This window comes from Anthonomus grandis, chromosome 4 (assembly GCF_022605725.1).
Source record: "Anthonomus grandis grandis chromosome 4, icAntGran1.3, whole genome shotgun sequence".
NCBI lineage: Eukaryota > Metazoa > Arthropoda > Insecta > Coleoptera > Curculionidae > Anthonomus > Anthonomus grandis.
The window spans coordinates 21,198,359-21,220,408 of record NC_065549.1 but is presented as its reverse complement, the minus strand read 5'-3'; the positions used below and the strand labels follow the sequence as shown (position 1 = coordinate 21,220,408).

General features: G+C 31.8%; 1 protein-coding gene and 1 long non-coding RNA gene across 4 annotated transcripts in view; one reads left to right on the top strand and one right to left on the bottom strand.

Annotated features, from left to right (window-relative positions):
* Positions 1-22,050, bottom strand: part of LOC126734872 (uncharacterized) — a 30,249-nt gene that overhangs the window by 608 nt on the left and 7,591 nt on the right. Inside the window, exons 2-11 of one of the 3 annotated variants that reach the window (XM_050438689.1) lie at positions 21,290-21,604; positions 21,085-21,221; positions 20,957-21,030; positions 20,491-20,905; positions 14,016-14,241; positions 13,877-13,962; positions 13,604-13,812; positions 5,981-6,134; positions 5,821-5,921; positions 5,587-5,733 (exon numbers count right to left, since the gene is read on the bottom strand). In XM_050438689.1, the coding sequence (XP_050294646.1) occupies positions 5,587-5,733; positions 5,821-5,921; positions 5,981-6,134; positions 13,604-13,812; positions 13,877-13,962; positions 14,016-14,241; positions 20,491-20,905; positions 20,957-21,030; positions 21,085-21,221; positions 21,290-21,604 (1,864 nt within the window). Of the gene's footprint in view, positions 1-5,586; positions 5,734-5,820; positions 5,922-5,980; positions 6,135-11,875; positions 12,306-13,603; positions 13,813-13,876; positions 13,963-14,015; positions 14,242-20,490; positions 20,906-20,956; positions 21,031-21,084; positions 21,222-21,289; positions 21,605-22,050 lie in introns of those variants that run through there. The other 2 variants (XM_050438690.1, XM_050438692.1) reach the window with 2 other exon arrangements.
* LOC126734876 (uncharacterized) lies at positions 945-2,528 on the top strand. The gene is made up of 2 exons (XR_007660196.1): positions 945-1,386; positions 1,713-2,528. It is a non-coding gene; the product is annotated as an uncharacterized LOC126734876 (long non-coding RNA).

Below are 22,050 nucleotides of genomic sequence, written 5' to 3'. Positions count from 1 at the left end.
TTTCTAATTTTAATTATCGTAAGTCTCATACAAGTAAAAGTCCATTTCCTATAACTATCGGAATTTTTGGTTACCAAGAAATTGGTTAATATATTCCAATATAGGAAAATTGTCGACTTTAGATTTTTGCATTTTGCATAGCACCGACTTGAAGATATACAAGTACTCATGATACAAGTTTTGTGGCTTAAATATTCCATTACTTCCATAGCAGCTTAACATGAAAATATAAGGGAATCAAAAATCAACAAAAATAAAATATTTAAAACGCTTCGCTTCCTGTTAGTCTAGCAATAGAACAAATTGGACAAAAAGGCACTTCAGAGCATGTTTTTATCTCTGATATTATTCACCAAGCAATACTAAAGTCAAAAATTACGACTACCTAGTTTTTTTATAAAACTAGGAAATAATATTAATAATACCCAATTTAGTCAGAGTTAAAATTTGGTACAGTTTTTCCGACTACATAGATAGTTTTTAAGACTAAAAAATTGAATAGTTAATCAAATATACAGGGTGTCCCAAAATTAGTGGACGAAACGCGAACCCTGTATTCTTTGGTCAAAAATAACCTCACTTTTTCCTATAAACATATATCGGCAAACGCCCCCCAAGGGAGCTACGCCCCTTTTAAAGGGGGCACCTGAAGATGGTTTTTTCCACTTATTTTCGAAACGGGTAAATATAAAAATTTTAAATTTTGGTATTCTCCCAATTTTGATATGCTGAATTTAGTTGTCATTTCATAATTTTCATTATTTAGTCAGGTGCGTATCATTTAGGGGGTGAGCCTAAAAAATACCTAAAAAAAATTGTGTGCAAAGTTTTTGTTTTTCTTAAATTTTAAAAATATGAAGCTTTTTACGTAAAAAAGTTCCTCTTGGTCAATAACTCTACGAGATACCATTTTCGAGAAAAACGCCTTTAAAAATAACGCTGCATAGTATTATTTTCACTACCAATTTTTATGAAAACTAAGTAGCAGGCTTTGGAAAAAATTGACACACTGCATAATGACATTAACATTTGTTGTAATTGATTAGTTGTCATTTTGCATTCAAATTGTTAATATCTTTTTAACTATGGAAGACTTTTCGACCCGTGAAAAAGTAGATATTCATTTTATGTATGGGTTTTGCAATGGAAACGCACATGCCGCTGCACGAGAGTATCGGCGGAGGTTACCTGCAAGAAGGCTTTCAAATTGGAAAGTTTTTGTTAGATTTTATAGAAATTTACTTGAATATGGATCCTTGAGGTGCGTGAGGGCAAGGAATACCAATTGCAAATGATTGTTATGGGGAAGTACTGAATTTAATTGAAGAAAACCCTCAAATATCATTGAGAACCTTAGAAGAGATTACCAATATCCCAAAGTCAAATGTAAGTAAAATTAAAAATGATAAATAAATAATTAAGTACCTAATTTGTTATCCAAAAAATCAAATTTAAAATACTTATAACTGAAAATTGAGATTGGTATAAATAGTATTGTTATTAATTATTATCGTCGGATCGCATTAAATTCATTTCAAAATACTCTAATTACTATTATTATTATTATTTACTTTATTTACTTGGATAAGTCTTATCACAAACATCAAACACCCCAAAACAAATCCTTTTGACGACTAACTGGAATGTTTAGTGGCTTACTAAGGTTTAGGCTTATTTCCTATGCAATTTAAAATATTTAAAAATAATTTCAGATTGGAAGAATGACTAAGATGTTAGGATACCATCCTTTCCATTATAAAAGGGTTCAGGAGTTAGAAGAAGAAGATTTTCCAGCTCAAGTAGACTTTTGTCATTGGATTTTAAATCACCCAAATCTTCGTCAAAAAATTTTGTGGTCAGCTGAGGCAACTTTTTCTAGGAGTAAGGGCTTTAACAGCCGTAATACTCATTTTTGGAGCATCGAGAATCCGAGAGTAGTTCGACGAACTAACTTTCAGCATAGATTCTCCTAACGTATGGGTGGGTTTAATAGGAGATAAATTGATAGGCTGATATTATTTTGCCACACAGGTTAACTGGTCGTCATTATTTAAATTTTCTTCTAAACAATCTCAGAGATTTACTGAACGATGATTTTTCAGCACCATGGGGCACCAGCTCACTACAGCCGACAGGTGAGAAACTGGCTGGACAATAATTTTACAGGCAGATGGATAGGTCGAGGTGGTCCAATAAACTGTCCTGCACGATCGCCCCACCTTAATCCTCTGGATTATTATTTTTGGGGTAATATGTGCAATATTATTTATGCCACCGAAATTGATACTCCAGAAGAGCTTCAGAGGCGAATTATCGCAGCTGCAGGCCAAATAAGAGAAAACCGATTTGAAATTCTTAGATCGACCCAAAACATTCAAAAAAGATCCAGGTTATGCATTCAGGAAAACGGAAACTTGTTTGAACATTTGCCTGAAATAAATTAGTATTTTTATCTGTTTGCAATTTTATTTGTCAATTTACTTTTGAAGCGTGCTATTAAGTTTTAATAAAAATTGTTATTAATAATACTATGCAGCGTTATTTTTAAATGCGTTTTTCTCGAAAATGGTAATTCCTAGCGTTATTGATCAAGAGGTACTTTTTTACGTAAAAAGCTTTAAATTTTCAAAATTTAAAAAAAAAACAAAAACTTTGCAAACGATTTTTTTTAAAGTATTTTTTTAGGCTCACCCCCTAAATGATACGCACCTGACTAAATAATGAAAATTATGAAATGACAACTAAATTCAGCATATCAAAATTGAGAGAATACCAAAATTTAAAATTTTTATATTTACCCGTTTCGAAAATAAGTGGAAAAACCATCTTCAGGTGCCCCCTTTAAAAGGGGTGTAGCTCCCTTGGGGGGCCTTTGCCGATATATGTTTATAGGAAAAAGTGAGGTTATTTTTGACCAAAGAATACAGGGTTCGCGTTTCGTCCACTAATTTTGGGACACCCTGTATAATGAACGGAAAAAATATAGAACAAATGCGATAAAAAATAAATAAGGGCGTGTTCGAAAAAACGATTCATATTTTTGGTTGCGCATTTTTTTTCAACAAAAATTTTGTAATATGCCTCATGTAGCCGTGGTCAATACAACTTTCCTATTTTAAATGGAACACCCTGTATGTGATTACACTTTTGTATTCTACACAAAATTATAAGCATTTTTATGTATAACGTGCCATACTTTTTAATTTTAAAAGCCTATAAAACTTATTCTACTAAAAATAGAAAAAAAAACTTTAATTATTTTATTAAGTATTCAAAATGCCCGCCATTCACTTGGCAAAATGCTAGTCTATTTAAAAACTCATCCAAAGCATTGCTAAGAGTATTTTCCTTGATTTGACTAATTTCATATCTAATTTTAAATTTTAGATCATCCAAATTGCGCGGTTTCCCTTTATAAACTTTTGATTTTAAATATCCCAAAGAAAATATCCAGGGGTGTGAGATCTGGGGAACTTGCAGGCCATTCCGTAGGACCCCTCCTACCAATTCACTGTCCGGGAAATACCGCATTTAAATATTCGCGTACCTGACGAGCAAAATGGGGTGGGGCACCATCCTGTTGAAACCAAATAGATCTATTTGGCATATTAAACTGATTTGGATTTGGAAAAGAAATTACGAGTACTAATTAAGGTAATTAAGTTATTTTGAAGAATTTCTAAATATCGGTCTCCGTTAAGAATTGTTATAAAAAAAAGGTCCAATAATTTTATTATTTAAAATCCCTGCCCAAACATTTAATTTTTGCGGATGCGGTGGACGATTTTTTCTCATCCAATGTGGATTCTTCGTGCTCCAATACCTAAAATTTTGCTTATTTACCGTACCATTTAAACAAAACGTGGCTTTATCACTAAATAGTATCTGCCGATGCAACAATGGATTTAAGTTACATATTTATTTTTATCAAATTTTCAGAAAATTCTAATCTGCGATCAGGATCATCATCGTTTATCTCATGCACTAATCTAACTTTGTATGGATGATACTTTCCTTTCTTCAAGACACGCAAAGTTGTTCGTTGGCCAACAACATTATTTGAGGCTACTTCAGAAGACGAAATATGGGGATTATCTTCCACTTCTAATAAAATATTCAATCTTGTATTTTCATTAATTTTTGGACAACCGTACACGATTTTTCACTGTCACTGTTTCTCTAAATTTTCTTTCAATTTTACTTATTGTTTGTAAAGGGCCTTTCCGGATATTTTGAATTAAACAAATGACAAACTTCTTCTCGAGTTCTTTGTTAATCTCCGTATCCAATCAAAATTAAAATTTCAATTCATTGAGTTTCATTTAAAAGAACCATATTTACTTTAAATACGCACTGATACAAGTCATATTTGACAATTTACTGACAATATAACTTTTTTACCTTAAGTAATGCTTGTTCTTTTATTAGATACCTAAACAATTTTAAGTGCATTTGTTCGCTATTTTTTGGCATGCGTCATATTTTTATGTTTTCAGAAAAAAAGAATTGAAAAGTAAGAATAGAAAAGTGAAATCCGTTTTTTTTATTTAGTAATATGCGTTTTAGAGGCTTTTAAATTCATAAAAACAGCTTGAATAAAAGTATGGCATGTGATACATCAAAATCTTTACAATTTTGTGTAGAATCCAAAAATGTAATCACATACAGGGTGTTCCATTTAATTATTTTAAGTAAGCTGTATACAAAATTTTTGTTGAAAAAATGCGGAACCAAAAATATTAATCGACGTATGCGAGCGTTTTTTCGAACACGCTCTTATTCATTTTTTATTAAATTTGTTCACTGTATAAATCTGACAAAATAAGATGCTTTTAGGTTGTTTGAACACATGGAACTTTACATCTACGGTACTTGTAAAATGATCCAGAATAATAATTCTTGCCGGCACTCATCAATTGTTGCATCAAAGTAATATAAATATTGTTGGTGACGACTAAATTACGTTACGTTCATCAAAGTTTATTTCGTATAAATTAAAATATAAGGATAGAGAAAGGTACCTATTTGTTAAGATTATAGCATTTTCAATAATAATAAATGTTTGCAAGAAGTATGAGAGAAGAAAGAATTATAAGAAAAAAATATCAGAGTGGTTGCTGCAAATTTATTTTCGTGACGATGTGGATGATTTCATGAACCAAAGGCCAAATAGATATTGACTGATCCGAACAGAGTGAAACAAATATTGAGCAATCAGAAAAATTAATTCTCCTGCTTTGTCCACAGTCTTTGTTCCCACGTTTGTTGCTATGTATAATACAAATTTATTATTATTACGTGTTTATAATTACATCCCAAAAAAGTTACCAAAAATGTTCCTATTCACAAAAATGATTAGAAACAGCCTTGTAAATAATTGATTGATTGACAGGTTCAAAATCTGAGACTACACCTAATACGTAATAAAAAGCGGCCAGGGGTAATAATGGTAGTATATGATTTTAAATGCTATCTAAAATCTCGCTCTAAGATGGTATACGAAATGTTTACGATTCAAACCTAATAATATTAATTTTTTTTCTTATTAGTAGATTTAGTACCTGATAATAATTAATAATTACTTACACAGACCTTCATTTTCCAAAGAATTTGCTATTTCCTTGAAATGCGAAAATACCATGACATATTTTTCTACCAATTCCAGGTTATTAAAGCTCATCTGGTATAAAACTCTCTCCACAAATTCATACTTTAAAAATGTGGTCCAATCTTCTAAAATAAATAACAACAAAATAAATAACACCTTTGTTTCAATATTGTATATTTCCGTACATTTACGGAATTATACTCAATACGTACCCTTATAAACCTGTTCCCTTAGAAATTCACTAAATTCTTTATACACTAGGTCAATTTCTAATTTATATAATTGAGAAACACAAGAACACCCCCGGGAACATCTAAAATATTGTAAGTTTTTTATTAGTATTTTTAATCTCGTTAAAGATCCTAAACTCACACTTTTTGGCTCATTTCGTGGTGTATCCAATGTGATATTTTAAACGTCCTATAGATGAAACTTAACATATTACTGCATACTTGTATAGGCACCTTAGGAGATTTATTTATGTAGTTTTCTAGTAAGAGGGTTAAAACACAAAACGTACATACATCTACAAAATAAATATACAATGAGCAGATGCCAAAAAATATGCATACATAGAATTCATAATATGCTTATTATTACAAGTGTAATTAATTAGAGATTCTTAAATAATTTTTAAAGGCTTGTACTAGAAATTTTTTATAAAAATTATTGTATCACATTGTGTCTCTTTATCTTACTTTTCGTACTTTTATGTTCTTTTTACTAAGACAGAGATGGACGTGCGTTTCGGCCTTTAAATTTTTATTTCCACAGATTATTGATAATTTTTCCATGTATAAAATTGTTATACAAGTGGTTTTTTTGAAACCCTAAAAATTTTCGAGTATACAAGATACTAAAATAGTTTTGTATCATCGTTCACATGTATAATTGTCTGAAAACACTATATAATCAAGTACATAAATTCATATTTTGAAACATATGTTGCTAGATTAGTGGTGTGTAATTAGTTTATTTATCTATATACAGGGTGGCCCATCGAAAACAGTTTACGGTTTTAAATGTAAGAATTTAAAAAGAAATCCAAAAGCAACATAATTACACATAAATTCCAACACTATAACTTATGATACATTTTTTAATAAAGAATTAAATTCTTGGAAATGCTTGATTTTCCTTCAATTTCAGCTAAAATTGCGCGTCGCTATACAATGAAATTTCAAACATTTTAGTGGACCTCTTATTTTAGGTTCGTTAGCAGAAAATTGTTTTTAAAGTAATAATTATTTGTTTATCGGTTGATAATGGGAGTTTTACCATTAATAGGTCGTTATTTTATTTTCTTTCGATTCATTTCGAATGCATAAGAGTAACGGCAACTCTTTTCATTGACAGGAATGCAGACACGTTGAACGTTATTGAATACATTCGAAAGTTAGTAGTAAAATCCCGATAAACTGATTTCAGTGGAAAATAAAGAGTTTGCTTTTCTGGGGCAAGTTGCTATGAATCCTAAATAATAAAACTTTCTGATTGAAGTTTCGTGAACTACTATACAAAGTATTAAGGAAGAAGTCCATTCTGAAGTGGAGTCAATATAAAATTGAAAAGTTAGCAGGGGAAGTCTTTTCTCCACAAATAAAACGCTAATCCTCTAATTTCAGGAGTTATGCATTTCGGCAAGTGTTCTTGCCATCATCAGACTCTAAAATATATTTCAAATAGTTCAAAAACATATACGAACATTTTTTTCCCTTGACAGGTGACATAAAAAATCCAGATAAAATTATGAAATTGTAAAATACTTACTGGGTTACTTAACACTTACACAAATTCTAAACAATAACAAACAATACTTGAATAGTACATTGCACGACATCTAGTAAACAGTTAAAATTATAATAAAATTGAACAATATGTAATTAGCAGATTTCTACTGAGTACTGGGAGCGAGTTAGAGAGAACCATCGAACTGTAGTGTTATAGGGTGTGAACAAATAAACAAATAAATGTGTGTTAATAAGTCAGATCAAATCAAATGTTAGTGTTACTGTTAGGACCCAAGGAATTAAAGAAAGTGTTGCTCTCAAATTGAGTTTGCTCATTAACACAAGTGTAAACCGGTGATTTGATGACTTTATTTATTTTCAGGATTTCCAAAAGATCCAACCTTAACCCCTTCTGACAAACATGGAGCATCTCGGTATCCGCCCCAGGCTCGAACCCATGTCCGGTCTCAATAATATGATTGGCGAAAGGAGAAGAGGTATTGGTTATAAATCGGTTTCTATTCTTTTCAATGAGTTTATTATGTTCTTTGACTCTTGTCTCGATTCTCCTTCCGCTTTGTCCGATGTAGCACACATTGCAGTCAGGATGAGAACATTTTAGTCTGTAAATACCAGATCTGTGTGTGACGGGAATTTTATCTTTGGTGTTGACTAGAGATTTAGATAGAATGTTCGAAGTTCTGAAACAAACACGCAACCGCTCATCGGAGTCCCTCGACAAACTCTTGGCAACCTGATGGGATATGTTTCCAAAATATGATATGCTTCTGTACATGCCATCGGTTTTGTATATATGTGGCTTATTTAAATGTTTGTAAAGATGTTTAAAATAAAGAGAATTTATAATCTTGTCAGGATAACCACTTTTTTACTGACCGATAAGCTTCACAATATTGAGCTCCTTACCCTCATGAACTATATTGAAGAGTTTATAAACCGAGAGAGCGAGAAACATGGTACTGTATTAAACAAGAAACTCTATTACTTAAAATCAAAACAAAAACCTTTAGACGACAGTGGCTACTCTGTTACATCTGATAGAACTTCAAAAACTTCTCTACATCAATTTCATCCCCGTTTTATAAATTTAAGTAACATACAGCTTTCCAAAAACGACGAAGAAATATTAAATTTAGGACTTAAATTCAACTTTAACCATTCTGATAGACTAGCGGTGTCTGAGCAAACTCTGTTAGACTGTGAAAGAGTGTTGAAGTCCACCAACTTACTTAATCCAGATCTAATTAGAGCTGACATGTCTTTGAAGGTTAACAAATTTCTAAATTCAAAAAGAATAAATTAAAATCGTAAAAACTCCCCAGGTCAACTCATAAACAAACTCAATGATCTTAAAGTTAAAATCAACGAAAATGACCTTCAAACAAAACTATCCTGTGAGACCCGTAGTTTCCTATATCGATTCTCCCGCCTCAAAACTTTCCTCCTGGTTAACGTCTATCCTCCCTCAACTCACCAATTTCTCTAACCCACTCTCAATAAAAAACTCATATGAAATTACCAAAAATTTAATAAAAACAGAAGGGGGGTATCTAACTCATTTCTTGTTTCCTGCGATGTTTCTAACCTATTTCCAAGCATCCCACCAGAAGATTGTTTATTATACACCTGAGAACTTCTCTTTTCACAAAGCAATCTACCTACTCATATCATATTAGAAATTTGTTCTCTTATCGACAGTGTACTGAAGCAAAACTTTTTTCAAGTTGATAATAAATTATATTGTCTAAGTAAGTCTGGTCTTGCAATGGATTCCAACTTGTCACCTTTTCTGGCAGAAGTGTTTATGTTTTTTCTTGAAAGAGAAATCTCAAATTGTGAGATTTATCAAAAACATATAAGATGTTGGTATAGGTACGTAGATGACATATTTACAGTTTTCACTGGTTCCGCAAAGGACTTACTGGAATTTGGCATTTCTAAACTCTATCAATCCTTCTGTTCATTTCACTCTCGAACAGGAACAATCAGGCAATCTACCTTTTTTAGACCTCTTAATTAAAAGAACAAACAACATAAAACTCGAATTTTAAATTGATAGAAAACCAACTGCTACGGATAACGTTATACCCTTTTTTTCAAACCACCCAGTTAATCAAAAGGTTTCCGCATTTAACTCACTTCTCCACCGTCTTTTTAATATCCCTCTTTCTCAAAACCATTTTAAAACGGAACTCAATATAATTTTTCAAATTGCTCGGAACAATGGTTATCCTGACAAGATTATAAATTCTCTTTATTTTAAACATCTTTACAAACATTTAAATAAGCCACATATATACAAAACCGATGGCATGTACAGAAGCATATCATATTTTGGAAATATCCTATCAGGTTGCCAAGAGTTTGTCGAGGGACTCCGATGAGCGGTTGCGTATTTGTTTCAGAACTTCGAATAATTTATCTAAATCTCTAGTTAACACCAAAGATAAAAGTCCCGTCACACACAGATCTGGTGTTTACAGACTAAAATGTTCTCATCCTGACTGCAATGTGTGCTACATCGGACAAAGCGGAAGGAGAATCGAGACAAGAGTCAAAAAACATAATAAACTCATTGAAAAGAATAGAAACCGATTTATAACCAATACCTCTTCTATGCCAGGGCAGTTAGCTCAAAAAATGGCCTTTAGGAGAAGTTTTTGCAATCAAGCTGCATTTTTCACAGATGGTAGTACCCATCAATAGTACTTTGTAAAAAAAAGTTACACGTTCTAGGAGGCTTACTTTTTCCGCCATGTTGAATTAAAGATGGCGGATGGTACTATTTTTTTAAATATCGTAACTTTCTTATTTATTAACCGATTTTTGTCAAGTAAAAAACATATTTGCTTCTCACTAAAGAATGAAATAAAAATATAAAACTATTTTAACAGGTTATATTTCTGTCAAAAAAAGTTAAAAAAAAAATTACACTTTTCTTTTATCATCTTATTTTACAGGCTCAAAATTTTTCTCCAAAAATTGAGGTGGCAAAAAACTACAGCAAAAAAACTCTTGGGTAGTTTTTGATGGTTATAGTGAAAAGTCCACCAAGGACGAGGAACATCGTAGACGTCAATCAAAAATTACGCCTAGGGTTGAGTTTCAGGAAAACACATCGCTGGTCTTCTCGCAAGCAGACTTCCTATCAAATTCTTCGAACAAAGAAAGGTTTATTTCTTGCCTAGCCGAAAAGTTGAAAGAAAATGGTATAAAAGTCACACATACGAAATCTGATTGTGACAGAGTTGTTGCCCTAACCACAATTAGACACACACAGACAGAATGTCAATCGCAAGATGTAGTAGTCTTTGGTAATGATACAGATCTAATTGTAATTTTAATTTCCTTAGTAAATAAGTCTAACCACCAGCTATATGTTTGGACACCCAGCACGAGTAAAGCTCTTGATAAATTTCTAAATATTTTTAAAATTCAAACTTTGCTCTCAGAATAGATCCGTGAAAATCTTTTATTCATTCATGCATTTACAGGATGTGATACTACCTCGTATCCATATAAAATGGACAAAAAAAGAATATTTGACGTATTAAAAAATAATGCTGAAATGTATGATTTTATCAAAAGTTTTAATGCCCCTTATATGAATAAGGCTGTCCTAAGTGAAGTTGGACAAAAACTTATATTAAAATTTTTTTCCGTCCAAAACTGTGAAAATCTTAATCAGTCAAGACTTCATTGCTATAAACAAATCACCTCTACACAAGGTTTAGGATCTAATTTTGATTTAACAAATCTTCCTCCCACAAAAGACTCCTGTAAGCAACATGTATTTAGAGTGTATTTACAGTTACAAAGCTGGAGAGGAAACGAGTTGGACCCACTTGAGTGGGGGTGGTTTTCCAATGGCAATGAGCTTTGCCCAGTAACATACACAAAACCCCCGGGGCCCGAACACCTAATGGCTACTTTTTTGTTGCAAATGCAAAGATCTATGCACAGCAAACTATAGTTGTGCTTCGTATAATCGAAAATGCGGCATTTTACGTAAAAAATGCAATTTAGCTTGTATGAATGCACCCAGAATTGATTTGGATGAAGTGGAAATAGATGATGAAGTTTAAGTAAAATGTAACCAAATAAGTCGTTATAACTTTTAACGATAAATAGTTATATATTATTGTTAGTTGAAAGCTATTAAAAGCATCGTTTGTAATTTTTTGGCACAAAAAAGAATATCTACCAATATATAATATTCCTTATTATTAAGAATAACAATGTTTTTTTTTATGTTTATATTTCTTTTATAAGTTAAAACCAAACTGTTTTTGTTATAAACATATTTTTGTTTTTAGTGTATTTGTTACAAAATATTTTGGTACATAAATCAAACAAGAAGTAAAGTTACATCCTGCATAAGTTTTATTATTATTTTTTTTTGGTATTTTGTAAGCGCCTATCATAAATTTGGCGACTGTTTTAAAATTAAAACAAAAACGCATAAAAGACTCCACATATTTTAACTTTTTTTGGTAAAGAGTACGGTTGGCTAAAATTTGAAGAAAAGCTTTTCGATTTCCTTATTTTGGCAGAAATATGACCTGTCAAAGTAGTTTTATATTTTTGTCTTATTCTCTAGTTAAAAATAAAGATAATGTTTTTTACTTGACGAAAATGTGGTAATAAATAAGAAAGTTACGATTTTTTTAAGAATAGCACCAGCCGCCATCTTTAATTTAACATGGCGGAAAAAGCAAGCCTCCGAGAAGGTGTAACTTTTTTTTACAAAGTACTCTTGATGAGTACTAGCATCTGTAAAAAATTCAGCTTGATTGCAAAAACTTCTGCTATTTTTGCTAACTGCCCTGGCGTATTCTCCTTTCGCCAATCATATTATTGAGATCGGACATGGGTTCGAGCCTGGGGCGGATACCGAGGTGCTACATGTTTGTCAGAATGGGTTAAGGTTGGATCTTTTGGAAATCCTGGAAATAAATAAAGCCATCAAATCACCGGTTTACACTTATGTTAATGAGCAAACTCAATTTGAGAGCAACACTTTCTTTAATTCCTTGGGTCCTAACATTAACACTGACATTTGATTTGATCTGACTTATTAACACACATTTATTTGTTTATTTGTTCACACCCTATACTACAGTTCACACTACAGCCCGATGGTTCCCTCTCACTCGCTCCCAGTACTCTAATCACATATTGTTCAATTTTATTATAATTTTAACTGTTAACTAGATGTCGTGCAATGTACTATGCAAGTATTGTTTGTCATTGTTTAGAATTTGTGTAAGTGTTAAGTAACCCAGTAAGTATTTTACAATTTCATAATTTTATCTGTATTTTTTATGTCATCTGTCAAGGAAAAAAAATTTTCGTATATGTTTTTGAACTGTTTGAAATATATTTTAGAGTCTGATGATGGCAAGAACACTTGCCGAAATGCAAAACTCCTGAAATTAGAGGATTAGCATTTTATTTGTGGCGAAAAGACTTCCCCTACTAACTTTTCAATACTATACAAAGAATTCTTAGTCATTATAAATGGTACCTCTCTATCTAGCATCAGTTTTGTACACATCATCAAAAGTGAAGTTTTTGAGCTAGTATTTTTGTTCGCTGTTGTCACATAATTCGACCATTTTTCTTAACATGACATTAAAAAGGTATTCTTACCTAGATTTGGGGAATGCCATCGACCCAGTGGTGATCGAAGATACGGCAAACGAGCAACGTTACCCTGACGAAGATACTATATTTTAGCAGGACGGATTTCCATTATGCATTTTCAGTATGTCAGTTTCTGAATGTGTAGATAGAGTGGACGAAAGGAGGAGTGTTTGTTTTTTTTGTGGAGACATCTTAAGTAGAAAATATATGCGACTCAGTCTGAATATTTTTTTTAAAGTTACTACAGAACTCCATCACAAATGAATTACATCAAATTATTTATCAATAGTCTTCACAATGTTCCAGAAAACTTTGAATAGTTGCTGTACTGTTGTCTGAAAATCGGCCGACATTTTCAAAAATCACTAAGATAAAGCGTAAACACTGATCAATAAATATAAATTAAATTTCGCAGTCCGTAGGTAAAATTAAAAAAAAATACGAAGTGTCATTTTCAAGAAATTTTAAGATACTCTTTTCGATGGGCCATTCTCTACATCATCAAAAAGTTTGTAAAGCTATGCAATTTTAAAAATAATTTGTACAAACTATTAAGCTATTTGGGAATTTCTATTAATAATAGTCATTTTTGCATTACCTTCATTAAAATTAAGAACGCCTTTTGGTCCCGTCTTTAGCAATTCATATTCTGTATGCTTATTAAACAAAAAGTTTAATAAGCTTTTAGACTGTGATGCACTTTTTAATATAAATGATAATTGCTCTATTACATCAAAATCTGGCCTTGAAAATACTATGGATTTAAAAATTTTATTATTTAAATCATTATTTCTAGCAATGACACCCCTAAAATAAACAATTGTAGTTAGGTAAGAAGTATTTTTAAAATATAGATAAAACACATACTTACATATCAATTTCAGTTTCCAAATTTGTTATATTCTGCAGTAGTTTTATTATTGTTTTGATAAAACAACTACATTGTTTTGTTAATCTCTAAAAATTAACATACTAAAAATAGTAAACACAGTAATATCAAAAATCCTTACATATTTTCCAATATTCTGTAAAATTCCGTGCACTAAATTTAAAAAATAAAAATTATTCTGCACTGCCCCATTTCGATGAGGTATAAGAATTGCATATTTTTTAAGCTTTGGTGGTAACTTCAACAGTTTATCTCTACAAACAAAATCTGCAATACGTCGATTACACGAAAGCAATATCGACAAAATCTCTATTATTTTGCTCTGTTCCATACCAAGTTGCCGTGAACTGAAAGTAAAGATATATTAAGATATGTGAATATTATCAATGGTTGAAAGTATAAATTTTTTTTTAAATATATTTTTTTTAGAAAGTTGCTATATTTTAAAGCATTTAAAAAGCCTCACATTCACTATCCAAGCAGATACTGATATTCTTTGGTTATACATATATAAATTGCCAAAGAACACAGACAATGAATCTGGTTAAACTATTTAATACGAGTGCAAAAATATTTTGATGTTACCAGCTTAACATATTGTTTTCCAAGAAGAATTTCATATTATTGTTTGGTAATGATCTTGAAATTGAAGGGAAAAGAATTTTGGATGAAGAATTGGCCAAAATACTGATTAGACGTCTTAATTTTGATTGGTGCATTACTTGTACTTAAATGGAACAGAACAGCAAGATTGCTGCACAAAATGTTATGCTCAAAGAATGCTTGCATAAACGATACTGAAAAACCTTGACCATTGATGTTACCCGGTAAAGTGAATAAAAGAATTATATAATTAGCTGATTATATAGTTTATTGCTACAGGCACTTTTCCAATACATCGAACTCCTACTTTTGCTGAAAGCCTGAACTATTGATGTAGTTCAGGCTAAAGCCCGTCCTGGAGTTCACCACTCTGGTGATGTGAGAAATAACTAGCTTAGAAGACAAATATTAGTATTGTTGTTAGAACATTGGCTAAAACAGGACGAACATTTTTATATCCGTCTTATGTAGCGTAACCAAATATTGTACAACTCTAGCCATGCATGGGAGCTGCTGTATGATTCTGCTTAGTGAAGCATTTCTAGAGGAGCATTCTTTTGAAGCAGTTGAGCACTTAGCTTAAGTACCTACTTAGTTTAATTAAATAATATCTGAGGTCCCCTTTGATTTCTTTATACTTTAGACAAGGAACATGAATTTAAATACTCTTATAATATGTATTATCGTTTACCGACAAAGGCATGATGCCTGTCAAATCAATAAATTATTATTAAACAGATTGCACTAAAAATAATCTTCCGTAATTACTTTCCATATTTGTGTACGAAGAAATATATTTTCTCCCACTAAGCTAATATAGATTCTTTTGTTTCATCTCTATTGGAATTACTTTTAAGCTATTTATTCATATCTTTTGGATAACTATAATTAAAAGATCAAACGAATTTACCTAAGTGATGTTCGATCTTAATTATATTCAGGTCTCGACGAAGTAAATATTAGTTATGTAGTGTGCCAGCGAGAGCGCAGGCCACACTTTAAAGCTAAAATCCACAGAAATCCTACATACCTACCCATGTCACGCTCGTACCAAATTATCTCGTATCATTTTAAAGCATTTAAAAAATATTGTGTAAATACGGGATAAGAAAGAACTATATTTTTTATGGGATCGAGACCTGGATATAATTAAGATCGAACATAATTTAGGTAAGTTCGTTTGATCCTTCAATTATATCTCATGTCTCGACTCGTAAATATTATTTATGTAGATGTTTAAAGCCCATACAACAATTTTTAAACAAAATACATATTATATTTTAATTAAAAAAACATGGAAATAAAGATATTACATAAATTTATAAAGAGTTAAACAAAACAAAGTTAATACTAAAGGAAAAAAATCTTAACATTTCTAAGAAGGCTTAAACCTAAACAAAGCCTTACCATAAAAAAATATTTTTTTTTACATGCTTAAATTCATATTTCAGTACATATAATTTATCTTAGTATACATATTGCATTTTATCTATTTCCTAAAATATTTTCAGCAAAGTTGTTAATAACAATAGGTCTATTATAAAATCTCCCAAAAATCTGAGATTTTTCAGACCAAGCAGCTGCACATCTAATTGAATCGATACTAATACCGTTAAACGCTGCTGCTGATGTAGCAGCATGCCTGGTACTGAACAGTAAAAATATATGTATCTATATCACAAAGTTCTAGCATACATTTTACCCAACGAGAAATAAATTGAGATGAAGCATTTTGGTAGAGTCTTTTAAAAGTTATTAATAAATTGTTCGTCTGGGAATTCCTTAATTCCTTTTTTCTAAGTAACTAGATATAGTTTTTGCAACACATAATTGTATATTTGGAAAAAAGGGTAATCATTTATTAGGTTGTACTTTGTTTTTTCCTGAGGTTTTTAATCGTTTTGGTATTTTGATTGAAAATCCATCTGAAGACTTTACAATATTACATACTTCGATATTGGCTATCGTTTGTACACGTTGGCCTGTAGATAAAAGTAAAAGAATAATTAATTTTATCTCTTAGACTGAGAGAATCATTATAGTTTTCAATGAAATCCAGAACAATTGAAGGATCCCAGATTGAATCATATTTAGGTTGATTAGGTCTAAGGTTAAAAATACCTTTAAAAAATCGTTTAAATAAAAGACCTTGAAAGACTTCTTCATCGGTTACTTGACCTACAGCCGATCCATAAGAGTTCAGGGTACCATAAGAACAACCTATGAAATTAAAATGAAAGAAATTTTAAGATAGCTATTTGTGTTACAGAGAAAATATCCAATATTTCCACCAACGTTTAAGAGCACTATTATATTGCTTTAAGGTGGAGTTGGTTACAGATGCCATGCAAATGTCTAAAGCTTCATTGGAAACTTGTCTTTTCTCTATAGCCTGGCGGATAAGCACGGTGCAACTAGGGTAATTTGATGATCTAGGTGGATTGTGGAGTGTGGATGCCTATGAGAGAAACAAGATATTAGGTCTTTCTTTGGTGAAAAATAAATGGGTTCTGATTTTAAAAGAGACGTAAAATGGGGATTCCAAGGTGAGTAACCCATTTTGGTAGCACTACTATATCCTCTGCCTGGTTCATTTCGATTTTTTGTAAAACTTTTAGAATCTGGGAAAAGGGCATAAAAGCATAGATATTGAAATTTCTCCAATTTAAGGTAAACGCGTCAACTGCAATGCTGTCTGGATCTTTGCGCCATGATACAAATGTATCACACTTTGTGTTATCACGACTAGCAAATAAATCGACCTGAGGTTTTCCAAAAATATTAACTATTTATTAAAAATAATTGGATTTAATTCAAATTCTATCTCATCCTTAAGAGATCTGGATTTTTTATCGTCTTCTATATTTTCTGACTTTATGTAGCAAGCAAATACATACAAAAAAGTTACTTTACTTTTCTAACCATTTCCACAGATCATTAGATATCTTTTTGGGGGTTAATTTAATTTGGGGTATTGTATGCTTCCCATCCTATTTATACAGGCAATAGCAGTAGTGTTATCTATTCTACAAAGAATACAGCTATTCGACAATTCGGAAGCAAAGCATTTTAGGGCAAAAAAAGCTGCTAGCAATTCAAGGCAATTTATATGAAATATTTTTTCCTGGTCAGTCCAATAGCCGTGAGTCTTTTTCTAAAAAGTTCTCTCTCTTTCTAAAGAGAGGAGGAATTTTTTTTTATTAAAATTATAAAAACAGAGGAGGAATATAATAGTAAGTAATAATATTAAGCTATAACACAAACATGTAATTCAAAGATGAACTTAAACTCATCCTCTACCATAATAATTATTAGGTAGGAAAAAGATAATGGAAGGTAAACGAATACCATCTTTAAGAATGGCATGGATATTATAGACTTTTACAGTCCTCTACCTTACTGGTGGGAAAAAATTTAAAGAAATCCCTATTTATATTTCCTCTCTGCCTATAACAGGTTACTAAATAAAGAATGTTTACTGTTTTAGTAGGAAATTTAAAGAAAATATTTTCCTCTACTATATACAATAGTAGGAAATAAAACAACAAAAAGAGAGAGTAAATGTATTTACTCTATTGTGAACGCAGTCTAAATAAAATAAAAGTACCTAATATAAAACTTACCAATAAAAAAATTCTCATCTGACGAAGATAATACTCGTATACGAAGCCTATGGTTTTTACCTGGATCTTTGCGAACCTCTAATAAACCATCACGATACTTATCTCGATACTAGAAAAAGGGGAATTACTGCCACTTAGACAGTGACGATGGCGAACGATGGTGAACGTTGATGCGGCGTTGTTTTTTCAATTTTTTGATCTACACTTTAATTTAGGTAACTTATTATCCATATCACTAACACTCCGATTTCTTTTCGGCATTTTAATAAAGTTATTTACACAAAAACGAAATAATGATAAATTAAAAGACGTGACACATGTGATGTGGCCGACACACTGCAAAAAATAATGGTTACGTACCTAAGCGCTAATCTGCTGGACGACTTTAGAGTATTCGTGCGAAGATTCGGCTGAACGCATTGATTTGTGGCATTTAATATAGCCTGTATATTCTTAAATTTATTTATTATAAAACAACTTAAAAACTTCCACTTTAAGTTCTTTATTTAAAAAATATTTGTAACAGCAAAACAAAACTTGGACTTGCTAGGTTAATGGCTCTGCTACGAGGCAGCACCATATGCCGGTACGATTTGGAGATTCGGGAAAACCGTCGTGTATGTACCCTGTTCCCCGAATCGATATTTTCACAATGTTTAATACTGAAATGCGCGGTGACGCTTTCCCCACGATGCATCCGGCCTGGCTACGTTCAGCTACCACTGGCAAAGGGCAGAAAAGGGTTCCAAAGGTTAGGAAAGGAAAGAACGACCACGTGTTAACTGGGTGAAGGCTGACGCGGAAGTGGGCTTGATACTTTCACTAAATTTAATTCTTAAAGGCACGTTATACCCAACGGCAAGGGGTAGGAATGGGTTTAGGAAAGCAAACATTATCATCCTGTCCCCTTGGTCATTTCTTTGGCCAAATGCAAAGCTCCCAACCATATTTTCCTTTTCCGACCTTCGCATTTAGATCACCCATAACAAACGTAACTTCTTCTTTCTTGTATAATTGTAATTCCTTCAGATCATTCACTTGTTTAGCGCCCGTCGGAGCATATCCTTGAATCAAATTAATTTTGATGGTCTTTTCAGGTAGTTGTATAAGCATACATCGATCAGATAATGGTATGAAACCTACAACGGAGGTCGCTATATTGGAATTTAGTAAGACTCCATCTAACTCAAATGCTCGATGGACATAGTCCATAGTGGCAAATTTCCCCTTTTCAAATTCAATCCTACATTAAACAAATTCAATCCTACATAAACGTGGTACATTAAAAATGGTAGGGATGCACTGTTCATTTACAACAAAATGGTAGGGAATTGGCTTATCATCAGAATATTCTATAATTAATTCCCTTAAGGCCGCAATATTTGTCCTACTCTGATCACAAATGGTTGTGCAGATTTTCAAACCAATTGACTATAATTCTTTTATACAAGATAATATAAGTTTTTTTAAAGTCTCAGTTTTAATAGTTTCCTATGTGAACTATTAAAATAAATTAGTAGTGTCCTTTGTAAAAAATAAGAAACAGGCATCTTGTAAGGTTTTCTGAGGCCCCTTACCATAATAACAAAAGCCTGATTTGCCAGATTAGGGGTTCTGCGAAGCTCACCCAAATCCTCAAAACCAGAGATTAGATTAGAAGTTAGGAAATTTCATCAAACATGAGAGCACATCATAGATCTAGGTCACTCATAGACTCTGCCTGCAACTTAAGATGTTCAAGAATACGCTTAATATGTTCGCATTCTAAAGGTATATTGAAAAGTATCAATTGAAGAGTACGAGGTGATGATAATTGAAAAAAATGTCTTAAATACTTGTACAGTCTGGGACTAAAACTCGAAGGATAGGAAAGGAAAAGAACGACCACGTGTTGACTGGGTGAAGGATGACGTGCAAGTGAAAACAAAACTTAATACCCAATTAACAAACAAACTACAAATAATATTGATGAATTACACATGTGCAATAAAGCGCTGGGTTGAAAAGCGTAAAGAATCTCCGCTGAGCGAATTATCGATCTGCTGAGTGGAGCGCTTATTTAGAGGTGCCGGCCGAACGCAATCGCTAGGTCATCTACTCATCCGCTGACATCGGCTGAACGTACCCAATGATTGGTACGTGCGTGACATGGGTAGGCATGTAGGATTTCTATCGATTTTAGCTTTAAAGTGCCACACACTTTAAAGCTAAAACACCTGCGCTCTCGCTGAGATACTACATAACTAATATTTACGAGTCGAGACCTGTGATATACTGATAAGTTTTATCTAATGTGAGAATCAGATAACCAAGAACAATATCCACCAAATTAATTTAAATATAAAAATCTTAATATTGTAAAAAACTTACACAGTGCCTAACTGGCCATTTACATCTTGAATTACATAATTCACATCTGCTTGCTGAATATCTTCTGTCCTTAAATGTGAACCATATTCTTCTAAATAACCCATAAAATCTTTAAGCAAAATCAGTCCTACACAAAATACTTTAACAACACTTTCAGAGGAACTTTCACAATTCATTTCCTGAGAAGATGTGTGAACTAGTGTCAAAATTTCTGGGTAAATATTTTCAAGCGTTATCCTTTTATTATTAAATTTTGAGCATTTGTGATGGAAGGTATCTTCATTATAGTTCTGTTGGTTTTGTAAATAAGGAATTGTGTTTCGTCGATTTATTCGGTATGAGTGGCTTTTTATTATGTGGCAATCTTCTGGAGTACATATAAAGCTACTTGGAGATATTGACTTGAGAGCATATACTAAAAAATAAACAATAAACAATAAAAGTGTTTCATAAATCATTATCTTACTTGGTTCTATAATTGGTTTTCTCCTTTGAATAGGTTTTATTTTATTCTCAATTGATTTCTGATAACCTGATGGTCTAAAAATAACAGTCCATTAATAAACTATAAATAGAAGTTAATAATAATATTACCCTGCAAAATTTTCCCTTAGAATAAGATCTTGTGCTGCCAACTGTTGTGTATTATTAATGCTGGTCTCTAAATTAATTTTCTTAACCATATTTTGTTTTGCACTTAGCTGTTGTTTCAAATTAACGATTTCCAGATTCTGTAATGAAAGAAATACTTACTAAGATACCTACTAAATACTTAATATAGAATATAATATGGAAATACCTTAAATTCTAATTCACTTTTAACAGCTTTAACCTCTTTTTCTGTAGCATGTAATTTCTCTCTCCATTCATTTGTGGTTTTCTGTTGTTCCAAATGTACAACATTAGTGCTTTGTTTGATTTTACTTCTGAGCACTGAAATCTCTCCTTCTTTCTCCAAATTTTCTTGCCTTAATTTTTTTACTTCAAGCTCCAATTCCTTAATTGAAAAACTTTTGGTTGTTGTGCTTATTATATGTGCTTGGGTAGAGCAAGCAAAGCCGTTAGGATTTTTGAATGTATTGTATGTGACATCATTTTGTATATTTACTTCTTGCTGAAATAGACAATATTTTGCAAATCAAGAAGTATTATCAATAATGACAATGCTTTAATAATATTAATATTTTTTTTTATTACTATTATTGATTTCACAGTTCTACTAATACATGTAATACTAATTATTTACTGCAAAAGTGAATTTAAGGTAGTAAAATGGATATTAAATAAACTCCATATAACTCTATTGCTAAGTTACTAGCTGTAACCTAACAAAAACTAAAGTTAAATTAATTTAAAGTTAGAGCAGGTGAAACTAATATTGCTAATTTTTTTTTTTTTGATCTTTCTAAGGCCTTTGACACCATTGATCATGGGATGTTGTTGCATAGATTGGAACACTATGGTTTGAGAGGATTGTCTGGTGCTTTACTGGGGTCTTATCTGGAGGAAAGAAAACAAATTGTGTGTATCTCAAAGGACAATAGAAATTATTATTCTAAG